At 48.1% G+C, this 26,407-nt stretch overlaps 9 protein-coding genes across 9 annotated transcripts; 4 read left to right on the plus strand and 5 right to left on the minus strand.

The window, feature by feature from the left end:
• Positions 1–3,522: 3,522 nt before the first annotated feature.
• K444DRAFT_540843 (alcohol dehydrogenase zinc-binding domain protein) lies at positions 3,523–4,497 on the plus strand (the record flags this gene model as incomplete). Its single annotated transcript, XM_024875744.1, has 1 exon — positions 3,523–4,497. One exon carries the CDS (start codon positions 3,523–3,525, stop codon positions 4,495–4,497), a length of 975 nt encoding a protein of 324 aa, XP_024730671.1.
• A 104-nt stretch (positions 4,498–4,601) lies between these two features.
• K444DRAFT_541095 (uncharacterized protein) lies at positions 4,602–6,258 on the minus strand (the record flags this gene model as incomplete). The annotated part of the gene is made up of 4 exons (XM_024875762.1): positions 4,602–5,295; positions 5,354–5,475; positions 5,538–5,806; positions 5,859–6,258. 4 exons carry the CDS (start codon positions 6,256–6,258, stop codon positions 4,602–4,604), a joined length of 1,485 nt encoding a protein of 494 aa, XP_024730672.1.
• A 1,004-nt stretch (positions 6,259–7,262) lies between these two features.
• Positions 7,263–11,200, plus strand: K444DRAFT_541066 (uncharacterized protein; the record flags this gene model as incomplete). Its single annotated transcript, XM_024875759.1, has 3 exons — positions 7,263–8,561; positions 8,618–9,602; positions 9,651–11,200. The coding sequence occupies 3 exons, from the start codon at positions 7,263–7,265 to the stop codon at positions 11,198–11,200; spliced, it is 3,834 nt and encodes a 1,277-aa protein (XP_024730673.1).
• Positions 11,201–11,363: 163 nt separating this feature from the next.
• On the minus strand, positions 11,364–12,548 carry K444DRAFT_646671 (NPD-domain-containing protein; the record flags this gene model as incomplete). Its single annotated transcript, XM_024885229.1, has 3 exons — positions 11,364–11,942; positions 12,299–12,450; positions 12,482–12,548. 3 exons carry the CDS (start codon positions 12,546–12,548, stop codon positions 11,364–11,366), a joined length of 798 nt encoding a protein of 265 aa, XP_024730674.1.
• Positions 12,549–12,968: 420 nt separating this feature from the next.
• K444DRAFT_618963 (DNA-directed RNA polymeras-like protein II subunit RPB11) lies at positions 12,969–13,919 on the plus strand. The gene is made up of 4 exons (XM_024881426.1): positions 12,969–13,136; positions 13,274–13,332; positions 13,411–13,521; positions 13,573–13,919. Exons 1-4 carry the CDS (start codon positions 13,120–13,122, stop codon positions 13,761–13,763), a joined length of 378 nt encoding a protein of 125 aa, XP_024730675.1. The 5' UTR covers positions 12,969–13,119; the 3' UTR covers positions 13,764–13,919.
• A 1,268-nt stretch (positions 13,920–15,187) lies between these two features.
• K444DRAFT_635221 (uncharacterized protein) lies at positions 15,188–16,194 on the plus strand (the record flags this gene model as incomplete). The annotated part of the gene is made up of 3 exons (XM_024883834.1): positions 15,188–15,321; positions 15,470–15,731; positions 15,781–16,194. 3 exons carry the CDS (start codon positions 15,188–15,190, stop codon positions 16,192–16,194), a joined length of 810 nt encoding a protein of 269 aa, XP_024730676.1.
• A 53-nt stretch (positions 16,195–16,247) lies between these two features.
• On the minus strand, positions 16,248–17,088 carry K444DRAFT_146667 (small nuclear ribonucleo protein). Its single transcript, XM_024870568.1, has 7 exons — positions 16,975–17,088; positions 16,784–16,839; positions 16,675–16,731; positions 16,585–16,623; positions 16,506–16,533; positions 16,391–16,454; positions 16,248–16,343 (listed from the first exon to the last, which is right to left on the minus strand). The coding sequence occupies exons 2-7, from the start codon at positions 16,806–16,808 to the stop codon at positions 16,302–16,304; spliced, it is 255 nt and encodes an 84-aa protein (XP_024730677.1). The 5' UTR covers positions 16,809–16,839; positions 16,975–17,088; the 3' UTR covers positions 16,248–16,301.
• Positions 17,089–19,292: 2,204 nt separating this feature from the next.
• Positions 19,293–20,691, minus strand: K444DRAFT_646664 (ornithine decarboxylase; the record flags this gene model as incomplete). The annotated part of the gene is made up of 2 exons (XM_024885228.1): positions 19,293–20,347; positions 20,397–20,691. 2 exons carry the CDS (start codon positions 20,689–20,691, stop codon positions 19,293–19,295), a joined length of 1,350 nt encoding a protein of 449 aa, XP_024730678.1.
• A 1,306-nt stretch (positions 20,692–21,997) lies between these two features.
• K444DRAFT_618970 (presequence protease-like protein) lies at positions 21,998–25,590 on the minus strand. Its single transcript, XM_024881427.1, has 2 exons — positions 25,275–25,590; positions 21,998–25,227 (listed from the first exon to the last, which is right to left on the minus strand). The coding sequence occupies exons 1-2, from the start codon at positions 25,562–25,564 to the stop codon at positions 22,428–22,430; spliced, it is 3,090 nt and encodes a 1,029-aa protein (XP_024730679.1). The 5' UTR covers positions 25,565–25,590; the 3' UTR covers positions 21,998–22,427.
• Between the last annotated feature and the right edge of the window lie 817 nt (positions 25,591–26,407).

Genomic DNA, 26,407 nt, shown 5'->3' on the forward strand with positions numbered 1-26,407 from the left:
GGTGAGAGGCCGGTGCTCGAGCAATATAGCTGTCGTGAGGTTGTTGCCTTATCTCATGATTATCCGCTGCCGAAAAAGGAAGTTCAGTTGCTGCGGCAGGTCAAGTCAGCCTCAGTTTGGAAATGTTGCCTGCGAGCTCAAGCAGGGCATTGAGAAGACTCACGGTTCTCGGTGAAGATTGGGTGGATTGAAGGAAGAAGAGAAGAGAAGCGTGCCTCTTGTGCCTCAATACTCTCGGTCTCGGTCAGCTGCTGTGTTCCCAAGCTCGGCACTGCAATAAACTAAGTCCCGTTTCCTTCCCTTCCATCCTGGTACCCACCACACGTGACGTAGTAGTCAGGGGCCTGGATTTTCAGCCAATGAAAACATTTTCATTGAACGCCACCCAAGCCGATTCTTTTCTTGGCGTGACGGATCGACACTTCATTTGGCTCCCCGTACTTGGCGCCGCCCGGCTGTGGTCTCGTGCGACATCCGTTTGTGTTCTGCGTGCTTTCTCATGGTGGTGATAGTGAGGGCATCGGGATTAGAAGGCGAATTTGGTTACAACTCTCCATAATTCAATTGGCGCCTTGGGAATGCACTGTCTGTTCTGGAGGCTTGAGCACTTAAAAGTTCACGAAGGCGGGGAGGGCACAGGAAAAAACAGATTGACTCGGGGAGGTCATCTGCCTTATTTCAGGTTACACGACCACATGTGAAAATGAAATAGACGTGTCACGTTACTTTGTCTTATATTTTGGACCTCTCTGGAGAGTCCGATTTTGTATTTTCTTTGTTTTGTGTGTTTTGAATAGACCCTTTTCCCTTGTATTTATATTGTCTATAGTCTAGTAGTACTTTCTATTCCAATCCCCAGAGCGCCCAAACCCTTAAATAAGAAAGGAGATCGGGTCTAGTTTCCTAGTTCCAGGTTCTCAGTTCCGGGATCTTAATTCCAGAAATGATCTTTGAACTAGGGTTAAGAAAGATAGAGAGTCTTGTAATGTATATTGAAGTCAAGTAATCGTTTAGGTACAGGCAAACTTGTTACTTACAGTAAAGAGTTGCAGCACCGAATATCCTTAGACTTCATAAAGCCTCTGTGACTTGCCTAGATTTGCAGTCTGAGAGTGAATTCCCATGACGCGTTTTGTTGCATATCTCTCCATTTCTTTATCTTCCTGTCTTGGGCTTATATGTTTGGACAAGAGATTTTTAGGTTTCATGTTGTCGTTTCGACTTTGGATAAAAACGAATAGCCACGAGTGCGACTCTATAAAGTCCTATAGAATTGCAAGATCTGCAATAACACAAGTCCAAAGTTCAGATGAGAAGTGAAAGAGACGTTAGCATGGCTTTACGGATTCTAAGGAAAAGAGCGGTCTTAGAAGTGTAACGAAATGTGTCAACTCACAGTCACTCTCAGAACTGAAGATTGCTTGAATATTCACCTAATAGAAGTTCAGGCAAAGACTAATATGCCAAAGTAGTTTTGACATTGAATCAATCCGCAATGGGAAATGAGAGGGACATATGGCGCCTAGTGAAGTTCACCCCGACAACTTCAGGATCGTAGACACAAACTCATCCAAAAATTAATATGACAAGAAATATGGTCCCAAATATATCCTCCCATTCCCTTTTTAATTAATTAACCCAAGAGCTATCTCAAATTCCAAACTTCCCCAAAAACTCCCCAATCAAACCTGCAACTTTCAGATTCGTTCGTCTCCAACGCAAAATGCCCCGCATCCAACCACTCCACCCCTCAACCTCTCCTCTGACACATCCCTTCTGAACGCCTCCGCCCCCTCCTTAACAAAAATCTGATCATTCTTTCCCCAAACCGCCAAAACCTTCACCTCACTCTCTCACAGCCACGCTTGAAAGCGCGGATACAATTCCACGTTCCTGCGGTAATCATAGAGAATATCCAACTGCACATCTTGACTCCCCGGCTCTCCAGTAACGCTGCATCCAAGTGGTAAGATTCAGGCGGGATGGAGTCAGGATGCGGAGCGCCGAACGTGTACTGCCATTCGTAGTGTCTAAATTTAGTGCTGCGGTGCGGATTGCTTCTCGATCTGAGCTGGCGTCGGAAGCCTAGTAGGCTTAAATTGGAGCCCGGAAGTCCTTTCCCATTCCTTCAACATAGGCATTCCCATTCCGCGTGATGACAGCCGTGATTGCATCTGGTCGTTCGAGAGTAGGGCGGAAAGCGATCGGTGAGTCGTAGTCCAAGATGTAGACGGCGAACTTTTCGATGAAGAGCGCGTCGAGGAAAGAGATTATGGTTGTGGTGGTGAAGGCGAGTGTGTATTTGTAGTTACGGGAGGAGGGACGACGGTGAAGCCGAAGCCAGGGAGGTCGGGTGAGATCACGTGGTATTCTGTGGCGAGAAGGTGGATCAGGTTGCGGAACATGTGGGAGGACGAGTGGAAGCCGCGGAGGAGGAGGACAGGTGAGCTTCGGGGGCCGGCATGGCGGTAGAAGACTTCTACGCCGTCGGCACTGATGGTTGGGATTTTGGTGGAGGACATTGTGATTGTTAAAGTTGACTGTTGAGATGAGAGTGGATGGAGAATTGATAAAGGGAAGTGTGAAGGATGAATGGATCATTTACATAAGAAGGCCCCCCTTGAAGCTCAACAGTAGTTTAGCAATTCGAGCAGATCAAGGAGAAGCTCAAGAGGTATTAAGGTAGATACCTCTGGTTGAAATAGACCTTGGTTCGCGTCGCATAGTCATATCCATGTTCCCTAAGCACCGACTAGTGAGACACGCCTTTTGCTTGCCTGGTGTCTGCTTAGCGTGGTCGATGTCGAGTAGTGACTTCGCAGCATGAGCCTAACCAGTTCGATTTAGTTCACTACAGCCCAGGATCTAGGGATTGCATGCAAGTGAGGTCGAACCGTCGAAAGCAGGCCCAAGCGGCTCAGTGAGCTAACTCTGACGTCCATATCGAAAGCAAAAGCCAAGGAAACGTGCAAGCAGTCGACAAACGGCACATGCATAACTTGAAGAGCTCCCACAGCCCTACGTGCTTTTCTCACCTTGCTTGTTGAGCCCTTTGATTGACGTTGGAAGTCCTCAGACGCTTGACCTTTTCGGGAAATTGTAGACCCTGGCTGGTGCATGAGAACCCCTGACTTCTCTGATCACTACACGCTAGCTACACATGCTAATCCCCGCATATCGACGGCTTCCCTGGACGCCGTTCAACTTCAGATCTCTAATAATAGAGAATGAAATGGCGGACCCCAGAATTTCGGGCAGCCTTGGTGCATTGCGTTTTGGTAATCTGTACCCTGAAAATCATTTCTCGGAATGGCAAATGTAAGGACATGAGATGCTGCGTTGTTTCTTGTAAGCCGAGTATCTGGCTGAATCGAGGGAAGTGCAGGATCAAGTATAAATGTCTCTGTAAGTTCTGATCAAATTGCTTCAAACAATCCATTCTTCACTCCCACACCATCTTTCAGCGTCTCAAAAAAAGCAGAAAATCTTCAGCGGCATTTCCGAACACTAAGCACGTCCAAAATGAGAGCCATCTTCCTTTCAACTCCCGGAAAACCCTCAACCTACGTCTTCAAAGACATCCCTATTCCCGAAGCGCTGCCCGGACATGCTGTAATCCAAGTCAAGGCCTTCGGCCTCAATCATGCAGAAGTACACATGCGAAAAGGAGAATGGCCCGAGATCCACGAAATCAGCGGCATTGAGTGTGTCGGTATCGTTCATTCCTGTGCCGGGAACGAGTTTGCCGTTGGCATGAAAGTAGCTGCAATCATGGGTGGCATGGGGCGAACTATCCCTGGAAGCTATGCGGAATATACGCGAGTGCGAGTTGGCAATGTTGTTTCTATCGAGTCTGACTTGAGCTGGGAAGAACTTGCTGCGATTCCGGAGTCGTATGCAACGGCTTGGTCGGCTTTATTCCGAAATTTGGAGCTGAAGGAAGGCCAGAAACTTCTGATTAGAGGAGGGACATCCTCCCTTGGGCATGCAGCAGTCAATCTCGCGGTCAATGCTGGTGCGAGGGTCACTGCGACGACCAGGAACTTGGACAGAGCTGCAATATTGAAAGACCTTGGTGTTCACGAGGTTGTGCTGGAAGGTCCTGAACTGTCGGAGAGGCTTCCGTACAAAGGCTTCGATACGGTGCTTGATCTGGTCGGAAATAGTGTTGTGATGGATTCGTTGGAAATCCCTCATCGAGGTGGGCGAGTGTGCATAGCCGGCTGGCTCGGAGGACTTGCACCTATAAAGGAATTCAACCCTCTGTTGCAAATGCCGACTGGTGTTCATTTGAGCTTCTTTGGCAGCCCACACTTTGGAATGCCAGGAATAGAAGTGTCAGATGTGCCAATGCAGAAAATTGTGGAGGATGTTGCCAAGGGTCGTTACAAGGCGAAACCTTCGCAAGTGTTTCGATTCGAGGACATCTCCAAAGCTCACGAGGCTTTGGAACATGGCAGTGGTAATGGAAAGATCGTAGTGAAGGTTTCGAAGTGATTTTTGGGGAGATTGCTGATATAGCCTTTTACCGAATTTTTAGCTGATATTTAAACTTGCAATATTTTACATTCCAAGTCCGTCACAGAGACCAAGTGTAGTCGTTAAGGAAATCGGTGTCCATAAGAAACCAACATTGTCATAGACACGTCTTGGTGAAGTGACTCGAGTTCATCGACAAGAATATCGTCAATCCACAAGACTTTCTTGACGGAGCCGCTGATCGCCTCATCCCACGAGCCATAACCCATGATGGAGATATGCTGCGCTGTCTGCGAGACGAACCAATCGCGGTCGTCCCTCAGGTCTGACAGCGTACTGCCAAGCACAAATAGCCAAAGCAGAACAGCAGCAGTAGCGTCGTATCCGGCGAGATCAGCATCCTGGAGCAGCGCCATCATGGAGGTTCTCAGTTTTTGAATTTGAATGTCCGTTAAGATTCGGACTCCGAATCGCCGCCGTATTGCCGCAATATAAAGCATTGCACCTGTTCGGAGAGCTGCTGACCCAGGACCTAGCTGCTCATACTTTATCAACAGCAGCTTGTGGAGCACAGGAACAATATATTTCCATGCAAAGACACCATCGGCCCAGATATCTCTAACTTTGGGTTCGTTGGTTATCAGCTGATTCAAGCTATATAAGTCATAAATGGCAGAAAGAAGATCTTCTTGTTTGCACGCTTCTGTGAGCAGCAAAGGATCGTTGCCGGGCCGTTCAGGAATCACGGGGTATAGGTCTTCTGGATACGGAAATCGAGGCACTGTGTTTGCCATGAAAGCATAATTTGTGTCGACCCTGCAGTCAGATGTCAATCTTGGGGAAGCCTTTTTTTGACAAAGTTTATTTTACGTACCAAAATAAGACCATCCTCATCGCGGGGTTTGAATCCAAAGTGCCTACGCCTCCTCTGCGCCGAATGATCTCTTCTAGCCCGTTCACGTGGATCTTTGAGCCAGGGACATCGTTGAACATGGTCTGTGCAGTTGTTAGAAACATTGTCTATTCTTGATTCGCTATCGATGCTGCGGGCCACTTACAGTGTGACAACAGAACGTCAAGATGGCCGCCACGATTCCATCGCTCATGTTGAGGACGGGATCGCCAAGCCGCTTGTTGACAGACTCGATCGCCTGGGTTGACAGCGCGATTGCTTCCGGGCTCTCTGCCACAGGCTGGTGCCGTAGCATGGTCATGTGAGAGACTGAAGTGCTAAGGATTTGGAGAAAACCCGCAGGATCCGTGATGCTCCTGTAGAATCCGATTCTGCTCATTGTCTTAAACATCGGGCAAAAGGGACCTTTCGTTACTGTGTCGGGGTCAACGGATGGAGTAGACTGAAACGCGGAGAAAAGACTTACAGTGATCATAGATCTCTAGGGTCCGTTGATTCATCCGAATTGGGTAGTTCTGGAAAGGATCATTTCTTCCTGCTCCCAATCTATCGGGACCTATTAATGCTGCATTCGGTATAGCAGTGTTTGCGTGTGGCTGAGTGGCTTGAGGCTTCGAACGAACTAGAGAATAAGTGTCTAGCTCAATTGAGCCTTTCGGTATACGCTGCTCTCCACTCTTCTTTTTCTGATGTACCCCATGCATGACATGGCTTCGGACCCTGTTTTTCGTCTCTTTCGCCTTGGTGTCGTTGAAATTTGAAAAGTTAAGAAATCGGAAGCCTCGTTCCCGAGGAGCCTTTGGTGCACCCTCCTCAAAATCGTCGGACACTGGCCGGCGCGAGGCTCCATCGGAAGATTCTTTCATGATGAGGCTCATTTACTTTTCACAAAGTACCTACTTAATTACTTTTCCAGGCCGCTTGAGTCTAAGTAAGAAGGCGGGATTTATTGTGCAAAATGCCAAGCTTCGAACGAAGTGCAACCGTACTCCGTATTTTCCGTGACCAACATCCAATGAGGAATTAGCTGACTGTACGTCTACAATTCGCAAGTGCACTGCGCAAAAAGAGCAGTTGCACCGCATGCCTTGTCTGGAAAACCCTGTCTGGGCCCGAGGGGCACTTGCAGGTTGGCTAAGACATGACATGACAAGAGAAGAGAAATACAGTAGATAAGGCTTCGTGTAACACTGAGAACAAACTCGAAACAACAAGCCAAAAGGGGGCACAGCCAATCAGAATCCGAGCTTGCACATGGCAGCCCCTGCGCAGAGCTCCTACTCTGCTCCTTGCGAAGGAGCACATCTTGCATCCTCGCCTTCTCGTTGCACTTATCGTGCAATAGCAGCAGCTTTTCGGTGGTCAGTCGTGACTTGAAGAAACTTCACATTGCAGAAGCACAAGAGGAAGAGGAATAGGAAAGATTTGCCGAATGACGTCCGGAGCAGGGTCCAATTGCAGGGACTTGTCCTTCAAACAATGAGGAGACAACACCAAGACTGAGACCAAGACTGTTGGACAGACAACTTAATAATATTTCTTGGGATTGTTGATAACTTCCATGATGGACCTCCAGTGCTGATTGCGACACAACATGACCGACTCAGGTCGCAAGGGTTCCGAGCGTCAGCACTCGAATTTTCAAGCTCGCAGCGCGAGAGACGAAGCTGGGGAATTGAACAGGCGGTATTCGATGGTCCCTGAAGATTCTCCTTCTCCGAGCGAAAGAGCACGGCCGTTGGAATTGAGTACAGCGCCCAATCCGTACGAACCTGCTACGACTTCCTCGACTCCTCCTCCACATGACCACTCTCGAACTCGTCGGCTTCTACATCTGCCTTCTCCTTCTCCCAATGGAGGATCCTCGAATATGCGAAGGAGGTCGGTCAGTGGGCGGCGGAGAGCACAAACTAGACTGATTGGGGCCGACTCGTTGACGGTTCAGATGCACAATGCCACAGAGGTCAAGAAAGCAAATGGAGACTCCTCAACTCCAAAACCTGGATTAGGTCCTCGGCCCATTGGCGGCGATGAGAAGCTGGGGATGTTCTCTGGCGTATATGTGCCGACGTGCTTGAATGTTTTGAGCATTCTTATGTTCTTGAGATTCGGCTTTATACTTGGCCAAGGAGGGTTTCTTGGAATAATGGGAATGCTTATTGCTTCCTATGCCATCAACCTTATAACCACCTTCTCACTCTCTGCGATCGCCTCCAATGGCACTGTTCGAGGCGGCGGAGCTTATTATCTTATATCCAGATCTCTTGGTCCAGAGTTTGGAGGGTCAATAGGAGTCGTGTTCTATTTGGGCTTTGTTTTCAATACCGGGCTGAATGCTGTTGGTTTGATTGACTGTATGAAGATCAATTTTGGTGCCACAGCTGGAAACTGGGCAAATTGGCTGCCCGACAGCCAGTGGTATCTCTACCTCTGGTCTACGATTGTGCTTGTAATATGCACTGCAATCTGCCTTGCCGGGTCATCTATCTTTGCCCGTGCTAGTAACGGGCTTTTGGTGATTCTTCTTATAGCTACTCTCAGTATCCCCTTCTCTGCGCTTATCGTCTCGCCATTCGAAAATAGACAATTGGGCATTAATTATACTGGGATCAGCTGGACTACCTTCCTTGGAAACCTAAAGCCTCAGCTTACGAGAGGCGCTGCGGGCAGTCAAATACGTGGGAAAGAGACGTTCCAGGATCTTTTCGGCATCCTTTTTCCAGCGACTGGTGGCATCTTTGCTGGGGCCAGCATGAGTGGGGATCTTAAGAACCCTAGCAAATCGATCCCGAGGGGTACACTTTACGGGCTTGGAACAACTTTCGTCTTATATACACTCGTTATTTTAGCCATGGCAGCCACGATCACTAGATCGTCTTTTGTTAGGAACGCCAACGTTATCCAGGATACCAATATTTCTGGAGTTGTGATTCTGGCTGGCGAGTTTGCAAGCTCGTTCTTTTCCACGTTGATGGGCGTCATTGGATCAGCCAAGTTATTACAAGCGCTTTCAAGGGATAATCTTCTCCCTGGATTCATGATATTTGGCCAGGGAACGAAGAAAGGAGACGAGCCCACGTATGCGATTCTCATGACATACATCGTGGCTCAGGTTACGATGCTATGCGACTTGAATCAAATTGCCTCGTTTACAACAATGACTTATTTGGTGAGCACTTGCGCCCATTCTCAGCGAATGAGGTTCAGAGGAGCTAATTTATGCAGATGACATTTTTGGTTATGAACTTGGCTTGTTTTCTTCTGAAAATTGGCTCTGCTCCGAACTTCAGACCATCCTTCCATTTCTTCAACTGGCAGACTGCCCTAACTGGCACGATTGTCTCTGCAGTAGCTATGTTCTTTGTCGATGGACTCTACGCTACTGGCTGTGTCGGCATCCTCATTGCAATATTCCTCGTGATTCATTATACAAGTCCGCCAAAGAGCTGGGGCGATGTCTCACAGTCTCTTATTTACCACCAGGTCCGCAAGTACCTCCTTCGGCTGAGGCAAGAACATGTCAAATTCTGGCGTCCGCAGATTCTGCTGTTTGTCAACGACCCTCGGCGGCAGTATAAACTTATCCAATTCTGCAATTCAATGAAGAAAGGAGCACTATATATCTTAGGTCATGTAATTGTGACGGACAACTTCGGCGGCTCGGTTCCAGAAGCTCGCCGACAGCAGGCAGCCTGGACTAAGTACATTGACTTTTCGAAAATCAAAGCTTTTGTCAACATTGCTATTTCTCCCGGTGTCGAATGGGGGGCCAGAAACATCGTCCTTAGCGCAGGATTAGGAGGCATGAGACCAAACATTGCGGTCTTGGGGTTTTACAATCTAGATGACTTACGACGGAATCAACCCTTGATCGATGTCCCCGAAATTCGATCCCTAGAAATCAGACCAGAGACTACCGAACCACCTTTACCTCGCCAAGATAGCAAAAAGGACTTTAGCCTTCCAACAGATTCTTGCAAGACAGAAGCGATGATGAGTGTTACAAGTTATGTGACGATTCTCGAGGACCTTCTCTTGCGACTTCAAATCAACGTTGCCGTCGCAAAAGGATTCCAAGATCTTGAACTCCCTTCTGAGAATGGAGATCACAGCAAAAGATATATCGACCTTTGGCCAATCCAGATGTCGGCAGAGATCGCGGCAGAAGGCGATAACAAACAGAATGTTTTGACGACAAATTTTGATACTTGTAAGCCGTGAGCGAATAATGATAACGGACAGAACTAACCCTATCTAGATACATTAATCTTACAGCTGGGCGTAATTTTAAATACTGTTCCAGCATGGAAAAAAGCTTACAAACTTCGAGTCGCAGTCTTCGTCGAGTATGAATCCGACGTAGAAGAGGAACGAGGGCGAGTCAAGACCTTGCTTGAGAATTTAAGGATAGAGGCCGAAGTTCTCGTCTTCTGGTTAGCTTCTGGAAATCTACCAGCATACGAAATCATCGTGAATGGAGCAAGTCCGGGGAAGGAGGCGGAAGAAGAGGTCCGGGAATGCTTAAAAGGTCAGGAGTGGTGGGAAGAGCTTCAAAAGATACGAGGAAACCGTGGGGTGACCTCTGCCACGGAAGACCTCTCAGAGATTGCGAATATCTTCACTGATGGAACAAACTGGCCCGACTCGTCATTCCAGCAGGGACCTCGTGGAGAAAAAATTGAACGATTTCTTGGCCTCCGCAGACTACTGAAGAAAGGAAAGAGAAAGCACACGATGAGTGGGATAACGAAATTGGGCGTGAGTCTTGGAATGCGGACTCACCGGTTGTCGGACAATGTTATGTCGCAGCACGCAACAACAATGAGTGCAAGCGAGGATTCAGAGAGTGACTCTGAAAGCGATTCAGAGGACTCTTCAACTCTCAGTGCGGCGAGTGAGGGGGATATCGACGATTTCGTATCTGATGATGGATCTTCTGTGCCAAGCGCTCAGTTGATACGAAGACGAAGGAGCCACGGTGATTCTATGCGAGGCCCACCTCCATCGAAGAAATCAACTGGTGAAGCGGAGATCAAAGTCCCACAACGGCCGTCGGCAGGATCACTACATTCGGAACCAACCGCCACTGTTGCAACGACCGTGCCACCCGCAGCTTCGGCGCCAGATCTCACGTTCAAAAGATCCGAGAGTCCGAGCAGAAAGCCACCGTCAATCTCCAATCTCTCCACATCACTCAAAGCCAACTCCGAAGGTTCAAGCAGTAAACCTGCCTCTCTCAAAGAACCGGACAAGACCCCAACAAGAACAGATGCATCGAGTACTCGTCCAGCCTCTGTTCGCTCTGAACGCCCGACCCTCTCTCGCCACGCATCTCAGCCCAAGTTCTCAAGTAAACCTGTACCTATCACCCGAGTTGCAACTGAAGATGGGCCTGGACCCAGTATCATGTTCACCGACACTCCTTCTCCCCCGACACGGCGAGCATCCCGTCTGCCTTCTGCTTATCGGCCAAACGCCTCACTACGGGACCATATCTCCGAGGTCTCCGAGAATGCTCCTTCTCCTACTCAATCACGACGTGGATCTATGTACTCTACTCAAGCCCTTCCAATCAGCTTCAATGATTTACCGTGTCGAGCTCAGCATCTGATTCTGAACCAGTTGATGCGGAGTAAGAGTAAACACACTGCGGTTATGTTCACGACGTTGCCGAGTCCGGTTGAAGGGACCAGTAGGAGTGTGGAGAGTAGCGCGGCTTATTTGGGGGATTTGGAGGTGCTGTGCAGAGGGTGTCCGCCGGTGTTGATGGTACATAGCAATAGTATGACGGTTACTATGAGCTTGTAGTCGAAAAGATGTGAGCGAGGGAGTATATAGACAGAAAGCGTGGATGGTGGGTGCTTTTGCATAGCGTGGGATTCAGTTTTGGGAAATATATACCCTTGGTGAAGCTGCAATATACACCCGTTGATTACCTGAGACCACAAAATGGTTTGACTTGGCATTGTTATTACAGGTTGCTCCCCGCCCTAACTAAACTATCTCTCGAATCTTTCAAAACCTCCCTCACAATATCACCAGCCGGCAGAACCCTATGAATCAGGCCCACTCCAGTTCCCGCATAAGTAGTCATTCTCCCATTATCACCCCATTCCCGATCCCCCAGTTTCATCGCGCCCTCGTACAGCTTCTTGCTTTCATCTTCGCTCATCCCATGCGCATGATCTCGAAAACTCTGATTCAGTACGCCCCTGCCATTATACGTCTCCGGCCATCCCACTGTCCCTCGTAACCGATCATACACAGTCGTCCGAGCAGTGGCCACACCACCATCTTTGGCATCGACAATCGCATTCCTATATCCCTCGCCGATTGCCGCCTCGGGCGAGGCAAAGAACCGAGTTCCCATGCAAACACCGCTTGCACCTAATGTCGACGCAGCAGCAACACCTCTCCCATCTACAATTCCACCAGTAGCAATGAGGGTAATATCCCCGTATCCATCTTTCGCCAAGGCATCAGCACATTCCGGCAGCAAGGTAATGATGGAGCTCGACTGAGCAAGTCCATGACCACCCGCATCGGCACCCTAATCACCCAATTAGTGCGATAATTTCCTGAAATGCAGGAGGGAACTGAGGAGCTGGGGAGCGGAGTTTTAGAGACAAATACCCATGCAAGCTCGGTGAAACCCCGAAGCTCTGAGCTCTCAAACAACAAAACAGCAATTCCACATGAAACTAAGCTTACCTAAATAACGAGAACATCAGGTCTACAGCTCTTGGCGGCATCAAGCGTCATTGTGACAGTACCAACTTGAATTCATATTTTTGTTTTCCCGTTGCTTGCTTTTCTAAATCCTTCTATTCATGTGATGAGGCCTTTCGGTTCTTGAGGTGCAAAGAGCCATGCTGCTGTTGGCTTGAGTGGTTCTGATCGAATGACAAAGAGGGCCGTAGAGAGGTCGGCTCCCCAGCATATGAAGCCAACGCCGATGGGAAGGATATGCGGCGGTGTTTTTGCGATAGGAGAAGAATGGAGAGCCGTCGCAGCTTCATTGAGGAGAGATGGGAACGTGGAAATGTCGGTCCCTAGCCCTAAGAAACCGAGTCCGCCTGCTTTCTAGACTGCGACTGCGAGGGGAGAAGCGATCAAGCTTATTGGAGCGGAAGATATGAGGGGAGTAGAAGTCCATAAATAGTAGGAGGTGAGAGCCTGAGTATGAGAGAAGACCATCTGGCAGAGAACGGAGTCGGTATGATATATATATCAAACAAGTTTGACGGATTCAGATGTAATTTCGAATTTCGATCTTCAGAGAGTCAGAGTCTCAAGAAAACTTGGGAAGAAAGATTCAAAGAAGTGCGGAAATAAGAGTGACTATTGATAAAACGCGAATGTAAATTTAGAGGATCTTCACTGGAGCGTATTTTTTCTCTCTGGCCGATATGGAAGATATTCCCTCTGCTTGTCCAGTTTTCGTAGGATCTATATCGAGGACGATGTCAACTTCCACCCCTCAACCTCTGCCGCACCATTCTGTTTTAGGCCTAGACCTCCCGCAGAGCCTCATCCCAGCAACCTCGCGAAATCCACGTCCAATTTCGGGCCGCGCAAGAGCATCTTGACACAGGGCAAGCATCATCAACTCAAAGGACATCGAATTGTTCTCGGGAGACCTGGTGCGTTGAAGGCTTGGCTCTGTATCCTTCCAGCTTGTTCACCAGATTTATTAAGTAGGAAACTCGAAATCTGGAGTCGCAAGGATGAACGCCCCCGATAGGTACGTTACCTTCTCCATTCTTGGCCGTGCGACATGGTTAGTTGCTAGCGGCGGACAGTCGCAGGATCTACGACAAAACTCCGGCTCGGTTTAACAGGATGTGGGTAGTAGAAGAATCAGGCTAACCTGCTTCTTAGATTCGAGTTGTTCCTGTTGGGCGATGGCGAGAAGAAGTGTTCGGAGATCCCAGATACGCGTATATTGCCCCGGCGGATACTCTTCGAGGGAGCACATCTGTGAGAATAATACAGAGCTATGTAGCTGACTGGCGCAGGCACTGCGAATAGTTCGGTGTTCACATTCAACAAGGAAGATCACACCCTTGCCAACATCCTACGAGCACATCTCTTGAAGGACCCCCACGTTACCTTTGCTGGATACAAGAGTTAGCCTCCAATCCTGATACGGCTACGCCAATCGTTGACATGTGCTATAGTTCCTCATCCCTTATTTGCAACATTCGAGCTCCGAGTACAGACCGATGGAAGCCTCACTCCAAAGGAAGCGCTGGTCAACACATGCAAGAATCTCGTTCAAGATCTCGAGATCTTGAGTAGAGAATTCACAAAGGAATTTGAGCTACGGAAGATGGTCATGGGAGATGCTGCTGCTACGGAGAAACAATAATGGTTAGTTATGCCTGGGTCAAAAAGATATGACTTGGATGGAGTTAGGGCCTCGAGCATTTTTTGGCGTTATGGGAAGAGGGCATAAATGGCTATGCTAGCTGGTGCAATATTAGTGTTGCTTCTCCAATTGCTCCTTCTATCTTCACCAATTGAGGTTTAAAGTTTGAGCTTTGGTCTTCTTCACCTCGCTCTCATCCGTTACCCTCGTCCAGCCATCCAGGTGCGAGAAATATCCGGATGCAGAATAAGTCTTATCGGCTATTCCGAGCTCCTGACCAGTAAAAGGGTGGCCTCGAAATACACGCTATTTCCACATCAGGATATCCTTTCAAACCTCGATACGAAAGCAGCCTTGGTGGAAGTCCATGATAGATCATCGTCAGGTTCGAGTGGAAACATCAGAATACCAACAGCCACCTGGTTGAACTTATCAAATCCCCACCTCTCTTTGGTGTATGTTTGAAATGGTTCACAACAATGGTTTTGCAAGGGTGTCTCGCTAAAATGGCGCTAGAGCTCCCCTATTAACACTGCTCAACTACCATGCCTGGAAAACATCTTCTTCCTATCTGTACAAACTAAAATATTGACTAAAAGACACAAAACAGCCTGGGTGTTCTTACTATCTTACTTTACCAATGATTTAATTGTTTATGAACTGTGATTCTGAAGGTTCTATTGCAAAAAGAGGTCTAATACCACTTTTCGTTCATGTGAGTAGGATTCACTCTTATATTCGATATGAAGAAGAGCACTAAATTCTCATTACCGCAGTTCAAGTTCACCTTTCGGTTGTACCGAGACTTGGACGAAGTCTAAATGCCCTAGGAAGCTCGGGACCGTTCTAGGGGAGAGACACTTGTTGTACAAGAACGAGAGCAGTCATTTTGAAGGGAGGGATCAATCATGTCCAACTTTGCTAGGATGTAAGTTTTTCACTAGGAAGTATTCTAAGTGTCGCAGGAAAGACGAGATATTCAAAGAGGAGTAGGCTTTTAGCATACAATGACGAGACTGGACATTGAGAAGTGAAACTCTGTGATGTCCACTTGGGACAGTTAATATCAATGCCCTTTTTGTCTAGCCGTGCCGTATTCTTTGTGATTTCTCCCAACCTTTAAGACAAGAAAGGTGACATTGATTCGAAACAGCAGATTTTTGTTGTCCCAAATTCACTTGAAAATCAGCCTAGCAAGCGTTCTAGCAGCCAGCAATGGAGGATATCCGCTAATCAGGATGCAATCGTTAGACTCGGAATGAAGCTTCTCATCCGATCCGTTCATGAATTCCTAATCAGGTATCGCGTAGGAAAGGGGAACAGGAAGCGGAGTAGATAGAAATAAAATTCGTCTTCACGATCTCTCCTTCACGAGAACTATCCCATCGACGGGTCGAAAGCTCCGCATGGAGCGAAACTCAACCATGGCTCACGCCTCTTTGGGCACTCACTCCCAAAAACTAGCCGATAGAAATTCCTCCGACAACCCCTTCCAAACTCCCCCAATCCAACAACCGACTGCTCACGTTGCTCGTGTGAGATGCGATCAGTGCTTTGCGTAAGTGACTTCAACAGAGACAGGCTGCACACATCTTAGATGCTTCCTGGCTCCTCGCCTACATATTCCCTCGACCTCGAGGACAGTCCTTCTGTTCGCTTCTTCGAGGGTTCCAATCTCATCAAGAAAATCGCTGACAATTTCTCAGATCACACTTCTCGTTCAAGAACTGTGTTCTCTCCGACCCCGCCGACTATCGATCCCCCTGCAACTACTGCTTGAGGACCAAAAAAACTTGCACGTACGATCGTCCCCAAATCCAGCCAAAAGCCGAGAGCAAAGCCGCAAGCATGGAGGCCGAGCAAGCTCCTGATGCCGCGAAGCCAGAGACTACCATGGTCGCAAAGCCAAAAGCCGCAGCTACGCCCAAGGACGCGTCAAAGCCGAAGAAAGCTGGTGCACCGAATACCGTAAGTCGTCTTTACCTCCTACTATCATCGTGTCTAACACTCTCAGCAGAAGTCTACATTGAATAAGGTCCAACGTGGTCGCGTCGAGAAGCCGGCTCCACGAACTCGTGCTGTCCCAAAGTCCTATACTGAGCTTTCCGTGAATGACGACAAGGAGAAGGACGATCGATTGTCCCAGATTGACGGAGACAATGATGAGGACATTAATGAGGACACCAATGATGAATTATCCCAGATGGAGGGGGAAAATGACAAGGACATTGATGAGGTCACCAACGATCAATTGAACGGCGAGGAAGGAGAACAATCTGCGGATGAGGACGAAACTGAGAACGACTATCCCGGCCCCCGTTTGACTGGCATCGTCAATGGATTCGATCTGTCCGAGCTCACCCCGTTGGCCTATCGCGTTCTGGAGGGTAGAGGCTATATCCGTAATGGACAATGGATGGGAGGAGTTTGAGCATTTGGGAATTTATCTTGAATTGCTCAATAACAAGCAGAAAGCGATCATGTACTTTTAGAGCACAAAAACGCAGCAGGATTGTCTCCCCTCATTCTCCAGATACTTCATGAAGCTGTCGTCCCAGGACCCTCGCCACCAGGTATTAACTGCAATTTATTAGCAGGCAAAATTGAATAAAAAGAGTACCAAGTACCATGCAGATGTTGTTTCCATTCAGCAGAATCTTTGAAAGCTTCGTCTGGCCGCCGGAGTAGTCGCTGATCCCAGTGTCAGCATCTTGCCCACATTACAGTCTCCCAAGAACTTACAATTCTGTCACATTTTCCAGAACCATATCTATAGGAGTATCAGAGTACGCTCGTTTGAATTAGACCTGCTGGCACTTACTGACGTAGTCATCGAAGCCAAGGAGAGTGCCACTGAATTCTGCCCAGAGGTCAGGTATTGTGGCCGAAACAGAAGGAAGAAAAGATGAACCTTTGTCACCTTTCATGACAACCCAGATCTTGGAGCCCACGCATTTATCGATCAACTCTTTTCAAATATCAGCCGGGGCGCATCCAAAGAGTGTTTGGGGCAGTCGAACCGAGAGGAAGTAGCTGTGACGCCATCTTGAGGCCAATTCCTGAGAGTAAGAGCGGACTAGAGGATGTCAGCCTATGCTAATGCAGTTCCAATGACGAGCAATAGCGGAGATGTACGAGATCCCAGGGCGTTGGCTAGCTGAGGATCTCGATGCACGTGAAACGAGGCTGAGAATAATAGCAAAGTACTCACAGAAAGGTCGATCAAACGATGAAAGCAATGAGCCGGCTATGTTTCTTTTATTAGACGCTTGCTTTATGGCATTAAGTTTATCATGCTCAAGATGTCAAGAGGTGACGTTCTCGTGATCCAAGATTTCTCGACTCGGGTGTTTGGCCTGTTTGCTCGGCTGCGCTTGCCTCCACCATTCGTGCCAAGCAACAATTGGGTCTTCGACGCGTCTGCCTTCACAATCAAAAAGTCAACAGAATAGAGTCATGCTCCTTAGCAGTCATGGAGCATCGGCGTTGGGCAAAACACTCCGGCGACCCCTTATGACAATAATGGGTCCGTTCGAGGGCACTTCGGCTCTGGCCGCCGATACTTTGAGAGCATCGGTGCAGCGAGGTACAGGAGGACGGCTTGTGTAGGTTGAGCTTGTACTGAAAATTGCAGTGCTAACATTTGATGCTCAATAGTTCGCGCACAGCTCGACCAGATCCAAATCTGCCGCTGCAGAACACATGGCATCCGAATCTTGGAATTGTTTTCGGTTCTGGGCCATCACCCTCAACCCCTCGATCATTGAGCATGGCCGCGGTGGAAACAAAACAAGATTTAATACTAAATTCAACGGCTGAAGACAACTACGTGATGCCACCGACGGACATAACTGAGTTGGAGGGTCAATCTATTCTCAACCCCGCTCCTCTTACCTCGACGGACGTGACAGATCCACCTCCCTCGAACCATCCAACAAATGCCAAACCCGAGGACCCAGAGCAGAACATGCCCCCAGAACCTTGCACAACTTTCTCAATACCCGAATCTCTCTTCTGTGCCGCCAAGACTGCCGCTCAAGGGGCGCCTGAGTCCTTTTGGTCGTACGCCCTCTACCGAGGACCCCAATCCAAGAAGCCGACAGTGCATTATTGCAAAAGCGTCATGACAACAGAACGAGTCATCCAGATGTACTTCGCGAACAAAAAGGTACTAGGCTTCGATATCGAATGGGCACCGGATTATATGCATTTCAAGAACAAGGGACCACGGACTGCTCTCTCTCTCATCCAAATCGCGAGCGAGAATCGGATTGGGCTTTTCCATATAGCTCAATACCCTAAACGGGAGAATGAAACTCCGGAAAGCCTTGTTGCTCCGGCCTTGAGGAGGATCATGGAGGATCCAGGCATTACCAAAGTTGGGGTGGCGATAAAAGCAGACTGCACCCGACTCCGCAAGAATCTAAGCATCAACTCCCAAGGACTTTTCGAACTTTCACATTTATACAAACTGGTGAAGTTCTCGGAAAGCAAGGACACGCACCTCATAAACAAGATGCTAGTTTCTCTCGCCAACCAGGTGCAGGAACATTTGCACTTACCACTCTTCAAAGGAGAGGTCAGGGGTTCAGATTGGAGCCAGAAATTAAATTTGGAACAGATCATGTACGCAGCCAGCGACCCATACGCAGCCGTACAGCTTTACTACACACTCGATGCAAAGAGAAAGCGATTAGAACCCACACCACCATTACCCTGGCACGCAGAGCTTAATCGACCGATCAGAGTCGCGGAAGGTATTGAGATACCCACCGATGGGGATGTATACGAAGGTGAGGAGACTATCAAACCATCTCCCGGAAATGACACCCGAACCCCCAGAAACAAGCAAGTTACTGAGACAAACAACGTCGTGGGTGATAGTCCTCCCAATCCAGCCCCGAAGCCCTGGCTCTCTCAAAAGATTCGCGAATTCAGTGCCCGAGTCCGATCTCACCTATGAATCAATATCTTCCTGGACGATGGAAAACCCAGGCAATAAGCATAGGCAATTCCTCGTGGAAAGGCTGAAAGCTCTTCGCCACTCTCGCCGCAGAGAATTTCTGACTAGCCCGAAGTCTGGATCTGCTCAGATCGAACGCCGACCTTCCACCTGATCAAATGTCGGCAAACTCACTTTCCCACCAATTTGCCGAGAGTGATATTTTGTCACGCCAAGCCGCGAGAAGCACCTGCCCATCAGAGACAGGGTGTGCGGATCACGTGAACGCGACTTGGTATCTGACTTCACGAAAACTGAACATGCTTACCAAAAGCATGAGTCATGGACGCAGCAGTATATATCAGCATATAGACATAGAATTTTATGATCAAATGAACGTCTTATTGAATAACATATGGACTGAATAAGCAGGTTAATCATCGCGGAAGGAAATCTATGATTCATCCACTCCTGGGCCCCGGCCCCGGCCACAACGAAGTAAAAGGAAGTCTAGCAAAAGAAACAACCGTCTGCCCGATTATCTCCTCCGCTTTATCGACCTTGCGTTCATCAGGATAGTAAAGAGATTACATTCCCAGGAGCGCCTTTGCTCCTGGCTCGCTGGCAACGTAGATGACATCGTGAGCATCGGTAAAGCCATTGAATCTGGTAGCAGAGCACTTGGTGTATGCACCCATGTTTTCGAAGTAGAGCCAATCGCCGACATCGAGGGTATGGCCGAAGCGGATGCTCTCAGCGATGCGGTCAATGCCATCGCATGTCGGACCCCAGATGGAGTACTCAATGCCATCAGTAGAATCTTGAGCAGCGCTGGTGTCGAAGTAAGTTCGTTCACCGCTGCGAAGGACTTGTGCGATGGGGTTTTGGTGGTCGAACATGATGCTGGAAAAGTTGCCGTAGAGACCATCATTCAAGTAGACCATGTAGCTCTTCTCGCCGTTACCTGAGTGCTCAATGGTGCGACGAGAGATAATGTGACAAGCCAAAGTGAAAGCGGCGGCAACGTAGTAGCGACCCGGCTCGCCGATGACGCTGACGTGTCCTGGAATGTATTTGTCCAGAGCCTCGCTGAGCACACCAGCCATGACTTCGAAGGTCTCGCTGGAGAAGCCGCCACCAACGTCGAGAGTGTGCATAAAGAAGCCGTACCGAGCAGCTTGGTCGAAGACCTTGCGAGCGTCCTGAACAGCTTTCAAGAATGCGAGAGGATCAGAAGCGCCAGAGCCAACGTGGAAGCTGACTCCAACGACATTGAGATTCAACTCCTTTGCGAGAGCGAGAAGATCCTCGGTAGAATCCATAGCAGCTCCAAATTTGAGACTCAAACGGCACAAGCTTGAGGAGTCGTCTGTAGAGATTCGCAAGAAAAGCTCAGCTCCGGGGTAAAGCGTCTTTATCTTGTAAAGTTCATCCGTATTGTCGAAGGTCATCTTCTTGACACCCTGGCTCGCAGCGTAGCGGACATAAGAGTTGGTCTTGCATGGTTGAGCGTAGATAATACGACTCGGGTCAACATCCATCTTCAGAACTTGTTCAATTTCGCCTTTAGAGGCACAGTCAAACCCTGTTCCAAGCTCTGCCAGAAGACGGATGACTTGGGGGTCAGGGTTGCACTTGACAGCTGCGATGATATTAGCTCACATCCATCATTGTGGATGAAGATATCTCACCATAGAAAGGCTTGACTCTTGGCAAATTCAACTTCCATCTCATGTGCTGCCGATAGACCTCGCCGAGATCAGCTACGAAGAATGTATCTTCGTCTCCTGGCTCGCAGACGTCATGATCGATGCTTTCGACCCTTTCCTTCAGAGCTTCTCCAATCAACCTCTTTGGTGTGTTCACGCCATGGTTGTAATGTTCATTAAAGTGTTTAATATAAGAACTCTTCGAATTCTCATAGTACGAATGAATACTTGTAAGACTCGGTGTTGTTTCAATGGTTGCGATAGCGGAAGGTGACATATCCCCGAGGAAGGTCGAGGGTATTGTCTTGATACGGTTCTACTAAGAGAAAGATGAATGGGGCGAATTTTTGGAGGGGTGGGCGCAGCGACTTACTTGTACTCTGAAAGGGTGTTAGGGAGGTCGGTATCGATCAGATCCTACACTTATCTGACGAGGTCGGCTCGACTCTTCCTCTGCGAGAGGAAGAACCTCTAAACCCGTCCTATGCGGCAGCTGAAAAATCGGGGACCAAGCTGGGGTGTTGAGGGAAAAGTCGAAGAGAAATCGCTCAAGATCTTTAGTAGACTGCAGCCAAAGGAGGTGGTAGGGTGTTGATGATGTGTCGGTTGGGTCGTAGGGAGAAATCGTGGTCAGAGGGGAGTGCTTTGGCCGCGAAAGCCGTAGTGTGAAAAGTTGCCTTTGCTTGACCAAAGGCAGTCAGGAGGGTTTTGGGTGTTGTATCAAAGTGATCTGCGGTGAAGAACTGTCAGAAATGGTTTTGCAAATACCTCGCTGACAGTTTTTGACGAGCTGTGGAGGTTGAGGGCCTTGGACCGAAATGCTCGAGTCCATCACCGCTTCTTCATCGAAGGAAAAGTACACTTACCAGTTCTGGTGAGGGAATAACGTCTATCTTGCTAGACGTTCCAAATGCCTTGAGGACTTCGAGTCAAAAATGGGGGATGCAAGTGCCGGGACTAGAGGTGTTCTTCGACTTGGTCGAAGGAGATGTGTCGTTGTTCACGAAGAGAGGGGAATCGAAAACTCTGGGTGGTAGTCCCCGCCAAACCCGCACTAGCGAATTTAACCGATGATCCTTGTCCTAAAAAAATCACGCAGCCGACCAGTTCATGGGCATATGATGAGCTATTTTCGACTACTACACAGTCTCATTTTATCAAAATGTGGAGAAGAGACCCAGGCATTCTCCAGTCATTGATGGGCTCCTGGGAATAGCTCAAAATTCCGCAGGTAGCTGTTGTTCCTGCGTTTTGGGGATTTGAGAGAGCCGATGACGCACCACCCCTTCTTTTCAGGGGCTGCGGCGGAGGCGAAGCGAGACGAAAACAGAGCAACCTACCTGGAAACAATTGACTGTCACGAGATCAATTACATGATTAGACTGCTTCATCAAACATGACAAGCGAGGGCCCTGGAGTTAGGACTCCTAGCTATTTAATACTGATTCACAAAAACTCGATAGTCGGCCAAACGCTAGGAGCAAAATGAAAGGGGCAGTGAAGCACACCACATGGACTGTCAGAAAGTCCACTTTGAAGCCATAGTTATCTAGTGGAGCTACAGCTCCTCGCTCAAGTGTTTGTATCAACCTCCTGTTCGACCAGCAATAACTAGTCTTCGTATTGCTGGGGATTGTGTCCCCCACATCTTGAAATGATGCTCAATCTGCCACAGTCCTCTGTGTTAGCCAGGAGTATGTCCTCACATCTTTAGTCCGCCATCCCACAGCTCAGGGACAACAGGTCTGAAATAAGACGGAGATCGCTTCCTCGAACCCCCCAACTCTCGTCAGGTTTCCTCGGTCGCTATTTCGTTCTTGCGCTAGCCCGGAGGCATGACTTGTGATCTTACAGCCACTGAGATGACTGCAGACGTATTATCTGTTCGTAGCGCGTGCTGATTGTTCTGTAAAACTGACGGACATAGCCCGATTATGTCTTCTTGAGAAATGTGAACGCCACCAGTGCATGAGTGGAATACAGTATCATACAAAGTCATACATACAATCGACATTACGACCCTAAAGCCGCCTCCTTTACATCCTCCTCATCGGTAATCTCCGGCTCCTGCGCTGAGATTCCCATGTCCTTGGTCTCCCAAGTACCGTCAACCCACAGCTTCTTCTCGCCCAAAAATACCATTCGTCCCTCTCCCTTTTTAAGAGGATCAACAACATACTTCTGTGCCGCCTCCTTAACCTGCTCCTTGGTGACATCCAGTAATCTCTCTCTCCTCTCCTGCATCATATCATCACTGACCCCACTCAAAAACCTGTTCATGCCCTCATCGCTAACACTTTGTGGCGCATCCACACTCTGGAAAACACTGAGTTTCGCCTCTTCGAGATCGCGATCCGTCCATTGCTTTCCAACAGCCCATTGTCCTGCATCACGTATAATCTCTATGGTGTTCTGTGGGTTCGGGTCTCGGTAGGAGTAGAAGCCAAATACACCATTGAGACCACTAGAGTAAGCGCCTCCACCGTACGCGCCACCTTTCTCACGGATCTCGTGGTGTAGATATTTGTGTGTCAGGAGTTGGGCGAGGATTTGCAATGGAGCACCGGAAGTTGAGGTATAGGATACTGTTGGGACGGCTAGCGCACCATAGTAAACTTGATAAGGGAGGGGGAAGAAAGTCTTGGTATTCCTGCTGAAATCCGGGGATGGAATCTTTAGTGGCGATTGTTTTGATTTGGGAAGGGCGGAGAGGAACTTTTGGAGTGCAGCTTCGTTGGTGGACACGCTTTCGGTGCCGCAAGTGATTGCAGTGCGGAAACTGCTAGGTCCTGAGAGTGCCAAATTTTGAATGGCTTTCAATTTCTCGATGACATCTGCAAGTCCTTCGGCTTCGGGTCGAGAAGCTAGTGATGAGACAAGCTTCACTTGTGACAAACCGCTAACTTGCTCCTTTATTCGAAAATAGTTTGTCAGTCCTGCTTCCGCATAACCTCTGGCATACACATGCCCTGAGGATGCAATATGGCCCACTGCTCCGTCTGCTGACCCTTGTAAAAGTTGCCTGATTCGTGATTGAGCCTCAGCGCTCTCGAAATCAGTTTCGAGCACGAGCTTTTGTAATAGTTGAAACATGTCGGCTACATTGCGATCCAACACAGTTCCTGCAAAACTCATACCTTCGGACGATAATCTGAAGTTTAGAGGAGAAGATGAAGCAAAATATGAAGCAGATATCCCACCTGTCTTCAGCTTTATCAGATCCTCGAGCTGCTCCATTGTCATATCTTTGGTCCCTAAGCGCATGATGGAGTCGGTAAAGAGCGGGATCAGTGCTCTGAGTTCCTCAGGCAAATTTTCAAATAAATTGACGGCTCTGAAATATGTAAGACCATTCGTTGGCGCTTCCCGCCATTGTACGTTGACATTATCGACTTTGGAATCCCTCACATCGATTACTTCCTGTTGTCGGGGGATGTCTCTGACGTGTACTGTTGGAAGGCAGCTGAGATCCTGGGTACTTGACTTCGACTGTTCTTCCAGGAGTTGCAATTCCTGCTTTCCCAACTGGGCACGCGCTTCTGCTTCACTTCCAGCCGCTTCTGTGACTTCGAAGATCTTCTTTGCAAGACGAGCTGCCTCTTCCTTGGACACCTCCTTTTCGTAATCAGCATCTGGAATCATCGTAACCGTAAGTGTTCTGTCGTTCAGCAAGTATTTCTCCATCAAACCTTCCAGATAGCCTCCTTTCGCCATTTCAGTCTGGAATGCTGAAATTGTATCATTCCAAGCCAATGAGTCAAACGGATCAACCCCCTGAAACCAAGCAGGCTTGATACGTTGCAAAATACCCAGGCCGAATTTTGCAGTTTTGTGTTTCAACGAAATTTCCAATTGATGGAGATGTCCGTCCACTTTCGAATTGTCAAATCCGTTACGGTGCACTTCTTCGAACGTTCTGTGAAGAGCTAACTTGACCTTGTAAAGATCCGCCTCTTTGACGCCAGTAACACCCACTGAGAATATTCCAACTCTCCCAGTGTTGTCGAAGCCTGTGTTCGGAGTCCAATCTGTTCCCAGGCCAGCCTCGATCAAATTGCGATATAATGGTGAGCCGTATCCATCCATTAGGAGACTAGATATGATTCCTAGAGAGAAAGTTTCGAGATTATTGGTAGTATCCCCCATCAGCCAACTCGTGGATGTCTTCCACTGCATGTCTCTGTCCACCAATAGATCGATCGGCCCATGAACCTGAACGGCCTCGGGCCCATCGTTATCGATCTCGATAGGTCTCCGGACTTCCAAATCTCCTTGAATACGCTCAAAAGAGCTTAGCTGAGTATCGACTTCTTGCAGATGACCCGCCAGGGGCATATCTCCGTATGTGAAAAGTTTGGCATTGCTCGGATGGTAGTGCTCTGCGTGAAACTTCTTCAATTGTTCGTAGGTCAGATCCGTCATCATTTGTGGATCGCCTCCAGAATTGTTGATAGCCGGAAATATTTCTTCCAGGAATTTCATATAATATAGATAACCAGCATCCGACATTTGTCCTTTCATCTCATTGTAGACCACGCCTTTAAACACCAACTTGCTGTCCTCTGCCTTCGCATCACCAGCTTGAGCAGCCCTGGCATTCTCCGGACCTACCCGCCATCCTTCCTGGGCAAAGTCATTCTGCTTTAACAGTGGATGTAAGGTAGCGTCGAGGTATACGGACATCAAATTCTTGAAGTCTTGTTCGTTTGTGGTGGCGAATGGATAAAAGGTATGATCGGAAGCAGTGAAGGCATTCATAAAGTTCGAGAGCGTTCGGGGAAGCATCTTGAAGAATGGATCACGTATGGGATATCTGCAAGCACTCAGCACAGCTCATTTGAAGGCCAGGATGCTAGCTACTTTTCACTGCCACAAAGTGTCGTATGCTCCAGGATATGCGGCACCCCCGTATGGTCCGGTGGGTTTGTCTTGAAGCCGATAGAGAAGACATTGTTCTTGTCTTCGCGGGCAACATGCAGATAGTCGGCGCCCGTCTTGTCGTGCTGCAGGTGCAGAGCTGTCAACTCGAGTTCTGGGACATGCTTCGAACGGAGGAGAGTGAAGCCGTGGATCTTCTCTCCGGGCTTCGGGTATTGGGCAAGCTCTGTCACGGCTTTCCGGACGACTCCCTTGGATGCGTTGCGCAGCATCGTGTAGTCGTGACATTTGGAGTTGCTGAGTGAGAGAACTGAATAAAAACACGAAAAGTTCAAGTCCGATGTTGACATCTCGCTAAAGCCACACAGTCATATGCAAAAACACCCTGTTTCAGCGCATTTTTGGCAAATGTGACGGCTGGCATAACGGCACGATCTGCCGGGAATAGGAATTCGGAAACAGGTCTAAAACGGAACTAAGCCGGAAGGCATGGGCAAAGTAATACTAAAGGTCGAGGCATTCCTCCCTTCTTTGCTCTCCAGCTTAGTATTTTCAATACATGAGATTCATTGAACTTTGAGCCTTCGACCATTACATTGATCCCGACGTCACAGCAAAACCATACTTTTTAAAAACTGCAAATTGACTTTTACTAAAACCACAAATTTCTTAATAAAAAGTAAATATTTAGAAAGGCCTTCTTTTAAGTATCTTAGATATTTATCAGACTAAGAGTTTAAAAGGGTGCATTCTAACAATTTTAGGGTTAAAAGTAAAGGAGTTTTGGTATTCCTCGTTCTCGCCTAAATTCCGTCTGTGCGAGGCCTGCCAGACTCGAGCCAGAGTAAATTTTGAGCCAAAAAGGGCCAAAAATCCACTTAGAAAAGTAGCTTAAAAGAAGAGCTTAAGAGCTCTTTTACAATTAAAAAAATATTCTGATAAAGGACGATTAATTTTAATAAAATACTTGAAGAGACAAAATTATACGGGAAGATCATAAAATTAAAGGTATAAATATATGATTTTCGAGCCTTGTCTAGACAAAATATACGTGAACGAGGATACCAAAATTCTTTTCCCTCAAGTCTTATACAATTAATTAAGAACCTACCTAT

This window comes from Hyaloscypha bicolor (assembly GCF_002865645.1).
Source record: "Hyaloscypha bicolor E unplaced genomic scaffold K444scaffold_141, whole genome shotgun sequence".
NCBI lineage: Eukaryota > Fungi > Ascomycota > Leotiomycetes > Helotiales > Hyaloscyphaceae > Hyaloscypha > Hyaloscypha bicolor.